General features: G+C 39.6%; 1 protein-coding gene across 1 annotated transcript in view; it reads left to right on the top strand.

Annotated features, from left to right (window-relative positions):
- kdm3b (lysine (K)-specific demethylase 3B) overlaps window positions 1-10,464 on the top strand; it is a 137,815-nt gene that overhangs the window by 92,310 nt on the left and 35,041 nt on the right. Inside the window, exons 13-14 of the mRNA XM_078550661.1 lie at window positions 1,485-1,637; window positions 4,633-4,740. Coding sequence (XP_078406787.1) covers window positions 1,485-1,637; window positions 4,633-4,740 — 261 coding nt within the window. The remainder of the gene's footprint in view (window positions 1-1,484; window positions 1,638-4,632; window positions 4,741-10,464) is intronic.

Raw genomic sequence — 10,464 nt, 5'->3', positions numbered from 1 at the left:
CCAGAAAATATGCTTGTCCATTGCCTTTTCACTTCTGAAACTCTATTTAAAATAGCTGTTTCTCAATTAAAGCCAATGGATTCAATGCTAGAATCATTTAGTATAACTTTTCTATGTAGAACTGTAACATCATCCTTAATCAATGCTGCCACACCCCCTCCTCCTCATACCTTCTCTTATCATTCCTGAGTACTTGGTAACTAGAAATATTAAGAACTCATTCCTGGCCTTTTAATGTGACCACACCATAATCTCATATAACACATGCCTGCAGCTCACCATTTAAACTAGCATTGACATTTGTACAATGTAATACCTCCTTAGACAATTTTGCTATTTTTCCCAATCAAGACCCTGAAATTTTTGGGATTATTGTTGTTTATATCTCTTCTCTAATCTCATTTATGATTATTTCTACTATTTTCTGGTTCCCTTTGCTGCCAAATTAATTTAAACCCTCTCCAATAATTCCAGTTATCCTCAGTGAGGGGAGGTTTCGCAAACTTGGGTGTAAAGAGACAATTTCTGCTGCCTTAGTTACTCCCTTATGCGTTTGGTTAATCCTGCCACACACAGATTTCTCTCAATGGCCTTAACCATTGCATGGAGATGATTCCAAGAAATCTGGGATTTTAGGAAAAAAGCTAAAATACCACTGGTATATAAGCATGATACAAACATACAAAAGATGAATGCCAGGAGAAAAACCAGCTGGCCCATTGAGCCTGCTTCATGCTGTCATGATTTACAACAACTACCACCTGCCAATAGCCGCCTGACCTCCTGGGAGAGGCAACAAAATCAGATGAAAACCCCCAAGCCCAATTTATGGATGGAAAATATCTGGAAGCGTTATGCTCTGGACCTTCATTACCAATACTAATCCAGGAAAACATATTGACCACAATTTGTGTTACTATTTTGCCTATGTTTTATATGCTGTGATCAGTACCCCAGCCAGCAACCAAGACATCTGTCTTTCGGAGGTTCACATTGAATCTGCACAGACTGCAGGCACAAGCAGCCGGTTCTGTGTGCCTACTATCCTTTGGGAATAGAAGAACTTCCTGACATCTGACCTCCTTATGGCATTATGCAGCTGAAACACACAAGCTTGATCTTTCCTGACCTATCTAATTTAAATAACCTGCCTTTGCAGGCACAGTTTGTCTAATGGTTTTGGTATCTGTTTTTAACTTAATGGCCCAAAATTCTAGATCGTGTCTCGTCTAAAATTGATAATTTGGATATATTTGAAGCTTACAAGAAGTTGTAGTTTCATGCAAATTATTTGTTCATCTGCATTTGTGAATGATTCTATTGCCTGAAATACAGGTGAAAATTTTAAAATATTGTTAAATATGATAATTGTGCTGTGTTGAAATTCTCCTTGTTTGAACTTGTAAATGTTTAAGTAAGCCTAGTAGATTCCAATTGGATATCCCATCGTGAAATTGATTGTATTTTATTCTTGTTGCTTCAAGAACAACTGGCATGGAAGAGAGCTGTACGTGGTATTCGTGAGATGTGTGATGCATGTGAAACAACTCTCTTTAATATCCACTGGGTCTGTCGTAAATGTGGTTTTGGTGTGTGCCTTGACTGCTACAGGATGAGGAAGGGCCGACCACCACAAGGTATGGCAAAGATGTGAATATAAGGACTTATTGAATGGTTAAATTGGAGGTATTATATCTGATACTGTGGTAAAGCAGCACCCATTTTGGTAGCCACAGTTAGATTTTGTGCAGCTATACAAGTGATTAGCCTAGTTATCTAGTATACACTTGTACAGAAAAAGAAAGGCACAGCATTTTTATTAACTGCAAGATAGCAAAACATCTTAAGCCATTGTGTGCTCCGCTCTTAGTAAAACTTACAATACCCTGTTTTCAGGTTAAGTAAAATATCAATGGAGTATAATTAGATTGTGCTAGCAAGAGGCTTTTGAACTGCAAGAGGATGACTGAGAGTGACATTAAAGTAGTGGTTTTTTAGTAAAATGAATCTAGATTAGCCTGAAGAGAAATTTGGTAGTGACCAAACATGTAGGTGAGAATTTGATCTAATTATAAAAAGGTCTACTAGAGTCACCTCAAACAAAGGGTGTATATGTTACAGTACAGTGGATGGCACATGCCGAGCTGCTCAAATCCCGGAGGGATACTTGAAACGGCTGCCACAACTGTTTTGCAATTTGTATTTTAGTTTGAGATGCATGCCTTGAATTCAGTAGTAATAAGTCCACCCAGTCTTAGAAGTTTTTTTTACAAAACTAAACATTTATTAAGAAAGAAAAGATTTTAAGCGCATACATAGGTCTACAAGTCACAACAATGATAACTCCTAGCTCCCCTAATTAATCGGACTCCCAGTTACACCTCCGTTAAGGCAACAGTAAAACAACCAAAATTAAACAGACCCAGGCAAAGCACGCAATACCCTGGACAGTGATATTCAAAATGAGTTTTCTTAGCTTCAGTTCCTGTAGACAGCAACTTGATGCCCAGAGGCTGGAGGCTTTTCTCACTTGTGTTAGATCTTAGAATGCCTTCCCCTTACACATAACCTCAACTCCTTCATACATCCCTTTTCAATGCAAATTCCATTGTTCCAGTATGTCTTTGCAATTTTACCTTTCTCATAATATAAATCTTTCATAGTACCCATATTATCAGTAACCTTTGGGAAAAATAAACACACTGTTTGGCTTAGCTTCTTATGGCTAGGTGTAACATCTCATCATCTCTTTGAAATTCAAACTACTCTGGTTTATCTAAAAATGCAAATGTACCTCACATTCTAAAATTTCAACCATGTTTACGTATTTAGCATTTCAAACCTAGTTTCCCTTTTGATAACTAAAAAGCTCCAGACCATCTGTCTTCAATTCAATTAAATCCCACATACACACACCTACACAGAGAAACTAATCCAAACCCCACTATTAACCTACCTTTACAATAATTCACAATAATATGAAAATTATTATATTTTCATGACATATAGTAATCAATCAGGATCAAGCCTCGTAATGTGTATGGAGCATCTTGGAGGTGCTACAAAGTTTATATCTATGGTGTGTTCCAGTTGAAGAATTTTGTGTTTGGTAATGAAGGAACAGTTATCCTTGGTTTTGATCATTCCACCATTAGTAACTGTATCTTCAATTGCCTCGGCCATAAACTCTGGAACTCCTTTCCAAAACCTCTTTACTCCCTAAACCTCTCTTTTAAGCTACTCCTCTTTGACCAAGCTAACCTAATATCCTTTTTTGTGGCTCAGTATCAGATTTTTTTGATGATGCCCCTTATAGCAGTAGTTGACTTCAAATTTCTATGACATTCGAAAAAGTACAGGGACAAAGGGAAGCTGTACAAGCTGGCACCTTTCACCTGAATCAGACCAGTGCCAGTATCCTGGCAGAGATGGTAGTTAAATGGTAAGGCCAAGGGCAGTAAAGTAATAGTGACATTAGCGGAGCTTTCCTAGAAATTGCAAAAGTCAAGACGGAGGTAGACAAGATATGGAATCTAGATACATATTCTGTACATATGTTCTAGACATAGATGGCAGTTCAAGTGCAGGCACTTTAGTATGCATGCAGAGACCAGATAGTGACAAAATAAGCGAACACATCAGCCTGGGGAATAGTTGTCTCAAAGGTCATCAGTGGGCTGAAGAAGTTGAATGAAAGTTAAGTATCCCAGGCCCACATGGCTTGGATGTATTTATATTGTAGCAAAATATTTGATGCTGTTTCACACATGCAATTAGCCAATAAGGTAGAAATATGTGAAATAGGAGGCAAAATTCTGAGGTGGGTTGAAAATTCAGCGTAAGCAAAGAGTAATTTTGAAAGAAGATGTTTAAATTGGCAGGTGTCGCAGGGCTCAATGCTGTTTGAAATGTATATAAATGATTTAAAGCTGGGGATTGAAACAAAGCTAGCCGTAGAAGCCATCAAACAGGATGTGTTTCCAAGTAATTGAGATTGCATAAACCAAATATAAAGATTCAGAATAGGTTGAGGAGGGGGCTGATGCGTGGCATTTACTATCGAAAAATACAAGGTGGTAATGAGATCAATGAAGGGAAATCAACTAAGTGACTTGGGTTAGAGAATGCATTGCAGGAGAGGCACCTCAGAGTATAGTTGGGTAGATTACTGAAACCAAAAATGCTTTATGTGGCAGTAGAAGGCAAAGCTAACCAGAAGGGTACAGCAGAAACCCCAGAAACAAATGTGAACAAGTCACTAAAGGCCACATCTGGAGTATGGATATAATTCACTTGCCATATTCAAGCAAGGATGTGTAAGCACTGCAGGCATTACAAAAGACGAGTGAACCAAATGCTTTACCCAAGTTTCTATGAGTGATGAGATGTTGAAGAGCAATATTTTGGCTGTGATCTTGGGTTAGTTTGTTTAAAAAAAAATGTATTTTCATAATTAGTCACCCAACCATGATGGAAATGCCAGAGAAGTTGAAAAGAGTGAGGTGCAGAAACAATCTTCTGAGCTTGATTGAAATAGTAATATACTGGAATAAATGAGCAAATGTACACTTTTCTACATGTTCATTCTTTTGGTGCAAAATGTCCAATTTGTTTTGTTTTCTCCCCTCTTAGTGGATGATGACAGTCTTGAAGATGAGGTTTTCTCCTGGTTGAAATGTGCTAAGGGGCAGACCCATGAGCCAGAGAATCTAATGCCAACACAAATTATTCCCAGCACTGGTTAGTATATGGTCTGTAAATTCATGAAATTACCTTTCTTCTAGGCTTTGATAAGTTTCCCCTTCATAGGATAATGAACTTACATTTTTCCACAAGCATTTTTTATGGTGTTATTAACATTTTCAGTCATTTTGGGCTATGCACCAATTCCAAGCCTTTGTCATTCACTTGATCTGGCTGCATTTTGCATTTGGTAAGGCAGCCCCTACATGTTGACTTGAGATCAGGAATTGGTCATATGTGACACCATAGACATGAGCCTGCCTCATCATGGTGCAGCAACATACTGAATGGAGTACCTGCACATCACCATTTTTGCTGCTCTATTGGTTTTGTTGAAAAATATATATTTAAAAAGGACTGCTGCTGGATTCAGAATCAGATCATATTTCTAAACCTATTTCTTTTAAAACTTACAAATCAACAAGATCATTTATGTCTGTCACTACTCATTTCAGCTATTATCTGAATTGTGCATCTCTTTGCAGAGTTTCTAACTCCCAGTGCTATATGCCTTAAGTTAGAAGCAGTGGGCATAAAATAAATCCTTGCATCAAGGAGATGACATTTGTTTCTATCTGCCAAAGCTACTATTAATGGAAGGAGCTAGATTCCCTTGACTCTACATCCAGGATATTAGATTTCTTTAATGGCAGCAGTAAAATTTGTTAATTTAAATACAAAACTTTGCAGATGCTGGTTGCACACACTCTTCTTCCTCCTCCCCCCCCAAAAAAAAACATGTTATTTTGTTGAGCAGGCTTCTGGTAAAGGAAAGAAACAGAGCCAGTCTGTCTTCAGCATAGGTTTATTTACCAGACCCAGTATGACATAAGTGCAGACTTTCCCTTCCACACAGTTTCTTCCCCACACAAGTGGAAACTGGTTCTCATATACGTGCCCTATCCTTCCCCCAATTACCATCAGCAGCTCTTAAACACAACTAGAGCATGCACTCAATTGTCACCGTACTTGCAATGTTAACAGATTTAACAAGTATACATTTACAGACAAGATCCCAAAAAAGAAGAAAGAGAAATAAATCCTACACTCCCAAGACTTAGATCATCAAGCATCCTCCTTCTAAGACTATCAATAACCTCTCAAGTTTGGAGATTTTTTCCTCTAACATTAGTTTCAAACTCAATGTCAATTCTTAATCTCTTCTCATTCACATATTTTGTGGAGTGCACGTTATCCTAAAGGAAACGATTGTCTATATAGTATTCAATACATATGGTTTCTTTGGCATCCCTTTGATATAGAATTGCTCCTAATATCTTTGATAAAAAGAATGCCATGCCAACTGCCTTAACAAGTGCAAGGAGTTTCAACAGCCAGAGTACTTCTTACTATTCACCTTATTTTCTTGACTTCCCCAGCAAAGGGCCAACATTTCCCACTTTCTCCTATAAGAAATATTATAAAACCAATTATGCTCGAAAACCCATCACAAAGGCTTACATGAGAGGCATCATTAAAAATAATCAAATCTATATTCCTGTGAACAAGAACAAAAAAAAGTACAGCATAGGAACAGGCCCTTCGGCCCTCCATGCCTGCGCCGATCACATTACCTGTCAAACTAAAACATTTTGCACTTCCGGGGTCCGTATCCCTCTATTCCATTCCTATTCATGTATTTATCAAGCTGCCTCTTAAACACCACTATCGTACCTGCTTCCACCACCTCCTCTGGCAGCGAATTCCAGACACTCACTACCCTCTGCGTAAAAAACTTGCCCCGCACATCTCCTCTAAAGTTTTCTCCTCTCGCCTTAAATCTATGTCCCCTAGTAATTGACTCTTCCACCCTGGGAAAAAGCTTCTGACTATCTACTCTGTCCATGCCACACATAATTTTGTAAACTTCTATCAAGTTGCCCCTCAATCTCCGTCACTCTAGTGAGAATAATCCAAGTTTCTCCAAGCTTTCCTCATAGCTAATAACCTCCAGACCTGGCAGCATCCTGGTAAACCTCCTCTGCACCCTCTCCAATGCCTCCATATCCTTCTGGTAATGTGGCGACCAGAATTGCACACAATATTCCAAGTATGGCCTAACCAAGGTTCTATACAGCTGCAGCATGACTTCCCAGCTTTTATACTCAATACCCCTGCCGATGAAGGCAAGCATGCCATATGCCTTCCTGACTACCTTATCCACCTGCATGGCCACTTTCAGTGACTTGTGGACCTGTACGCCCAGATCCCTGTGCCCGTCAATGCACTTAAGGGTTCTGCCATTTACTGTATAATTCCTACCTGTATTAGACCTTCCAAAATGCATTACCTCACATTTGTCCGGATTAAACTCCATCTGCCATTTTTCCGCCCAAGTCTCAAACCGATCTATATCCCGTTGTATCCTTTGACAATCCTCTTCACTATCTGCAACTCCTCCAACCTTAGTGTTGTCTGCAAATTTACTAATTAGCCCAGTTACATTTTCCTCCAAATCATTTACATATACTACAAACAGCAAAGGTCCCAGCACTGACCCCTGCGGAACACCACTAGTCACCGCTCTCCATTCAGAAAAGCACCCTTCCACTGCTACCCTCTGTCTTCTATGACCAAGCCAATTCTGTATCCATCTTGCCAGCTCACCTCTGGTCCCGTGTGACTTTACCTTCTGTAGCAGTCTGCCATGAGGGACCTTGTCAAAGGCCTTACTGAAATCCATGTAGATAACATCCACTGCCTTTCCATCATCGATCATCTTTGTCACTCCCTCGAAAAACTCGATCAAGTTAGTGAGACACGACCTCCCCTTCAAAAAACCATGCTGCCTCTCACTAATACGCCCATTTGCTTCCAAATGGTGGTAAATCCTGTCACGAAGAATCTCCAATAATTTCCCTACCACTGACGTAAGGCTCACCGGCCTGTAATTTCCTGGATTATCCCTGCTACCCTTCTTAAATGTGGTTGCCCAAAAATGGAAATTTCAGCACACATTTCTCTATCTTTAATTTTTTAAATGTTTTGTTTGCCTGTAAAATGCCCTTGACCTTTGGATGTTTCATTACGGTACGTAGATCTAAGGCATCAAAAGTTGGATCCGGCTTTGTGTGCCCAGCCAATTCAATTCTCCAACTAAACTTCACAGCTGCTCTGCCTCAGCTTTGGAAGCATTTGCATCTTTTTGCAAAGACCTGGCACGATTGACTATGATAGGTTAACACTTAAGATTGTTGATCATCAGACCCATACTGCTTTATTTCCAACCCAATATATTTAAAGGCCCCAGAAGCCAGACTCCCAATCTTAAATTCTGTTCTAATCTTGTCAATAACATTTTATTCGAACTTGCTAGTACCACCCCATAAGAAGTTGTCGACATGTATCAAAAGATGCCAGAGAGTTTCCCACCATGGAACCAATAAAACATGGCAGGATCCACTTTCAGTTGGAGACAGACCAATTTTTAACAAAACTGCCCTAACTGAAAAGTACCATACTCTGGCCAGACCATAGACATATTTATTTAACTTCCAAAGTTTCCCTTCTACATCTGGCGCCACCTTAGGAGGTTGGAGGAACATTTCCTCCTGAAGGTGATTCCTCTGCAGAAACGCAGCTTTTGTCTATTGACTTAGATTCCCAAGAAAACTTAGCGAAAAGGGCCAAAACTATTTTTTAAATTAGCTTTCCCACTGTGGGCAAGTCCACTCTGACCTCTTTTATCTCCTAAGCAGTATTCAAAACCCTGGTCAACTAACCTAGCTTCAGCCTTATAAGTTCCATTTGATAGGACCTTTTCTGTGCAGATCCATCTATGTGATAATGCTGGCTGACCCATATCTGGAACCTCTGAATATGTGCCAAACTCTCTCCAATTTTCTAACTCCCTGTTTAGCCTTCCGTATGGTTTTACCTCCTAATTTGCGGTCATGAGGACTTCTGCTTCTATTATTTAGTCGAGGTGGTTCTGCAATCTCCATTCCATTGTGTCGTCTAGTCAGACTGCGGCTTCCACTCGCCTGTTGAAGCCTTTCTGGACTATCCCCTGTATACCCGATCTGTGCCTCTTTCCAACATACATGAATTTTTCCTCAACCTGACCCGTTACTGGAATTTGAGCTACGCTTTATTATTTTCTATTCTCGTACACCATTCTCCTAGTCTATGGCCCTCGCCCCCTGCCCATCATCCTGGGCATTCAACTAATTTTTATATTTTCCAGTGGATTCCCCTGCCTGTTCCATTGTTGTTGCATCCTCCCAATTATTCGATCCTTCTGGGCAGTTGGCCTCTAGTCAAAAATAGCCCTTTCCTGTTCTTCATGATCAGTTTCCCCAGCAGCATCTGACCCTTGATCTAGCACATCGTGTCCCTCTGGATGTGCCCCCAAAATATGAGTGTGCGATGCACATGGTGCTTCGTCATCCGCTATCACATTTTCAGTAGCCGAAAATTTATAATTCATGCTGATGACTCGTGAGGAATAGGCTTTTATTGTTTGATTCCTATGTTGGATGATCACTGTTTTCCCCTCGCATCCTATGACTTTCCCTGGACTTTTCTACTCCCTATGCACCTCTCTCTTGTAATAAACCATACACTGGAAATAAAGCCCACCTGAGATGGTCCTATGCGATGTTGAAATGCTCTGAATTCTTTCTGAAAATTCAGGCTTGATTAAAGCTTTCCTAACTGCATGTAATGCATTCAAGTGGGCAGAGGAAATTGAACTGATGGTAGTTCCTTCTAGGGCAGGGGATCATCAGACAATACAGAAGGCAATTTGATTCCTTCCATATATCAGTTGGTACCAGCTATACCCCCGCCAACCATTTGCAAAGAATTTTTAGCGTGTACCACTCATACCAGTACTGCTTGCAACTTGCATGTCGGTTGGTTAGCCAGTATTTTAGACAACATTTCGTCAATTACTGTGATTCCTCTCTCACAAGCCATTGCTAAATGGGCTCTCAGCCGCATTACTCATAACTACAATATACAAATTCTCGTACATGTCCTGAAATTCGTCATGTGAATTCTCCTCCATTGTCTGTCAAAAATTTTGCTGATGTTCCTAGACCAGTACCAACCCATTTTTTCCATGACCTTGGCTACAATGGTCCGTTTGTCCCTGCCATTTATCACTGTAGATAGGTATTATGACACAGCCGATGGTAAGGTCTGAGTTGTTCAAATCCCAGAAGGAAACTTGAAACAACTGTTATAATGCATTTTTGTATGTTTCCAGATGCAGGCTTTGAATTCAGTAGTAATAAGACCACGGAGTCTCAAGAGGTTTTTTTATAAAACTAAATTAAACATTTATTAATACAAGAAAAATTGTAAGCACATACAATGTCTACAAAATTACTACTATAATAACTACAATAACCCCCTAATTAATCTGACACACAGTTACACCCCCATTAAGGCAACAGTAAAACTCATAGATTTAAAAAGACCCCAGGCAAAGCACATTTGACCGTACGAATTCAAAATGAGGTTCCTTGCAGACACAGTTGCAGGCATACAAGCTGGTTAGATCTTAAATGCCTCTGCCTTACACACACAAACTCCTTTCTGTTTAGACCTAGCTTTTCCTTTGATTGTAAATTTACCATTGTATTACTAGGTTTTTAATGCCACATCTTCTAACAATAACATTTTCATCCCACTAATTTTATTAGTAATATAAGCACATTGCTTGGTGTCTCCCAGCTAGGTGCAAGATTTTGCTCATTCTTTTAAATGCTTTAT

Source organism: Cetorhinus maximus, chromosome 10 (assembly GCF_964194155.1).
Source record: "Cetorhinus maximus chromosome 10, sCetMax3.hap1.1, whole genome shotgun sequence".
Lineage (NCBI taxonomy): Eukaryota > Metazoa > Chordata > Chondrichthyes > Lamniformes > Cetorhinidae > Cetorhinus > Cetorhinus maximus.
Note: the sequence above shows the minus strand (reverse complement) of the source record. Positions and strands in the feature narration are given on the sequence as shown.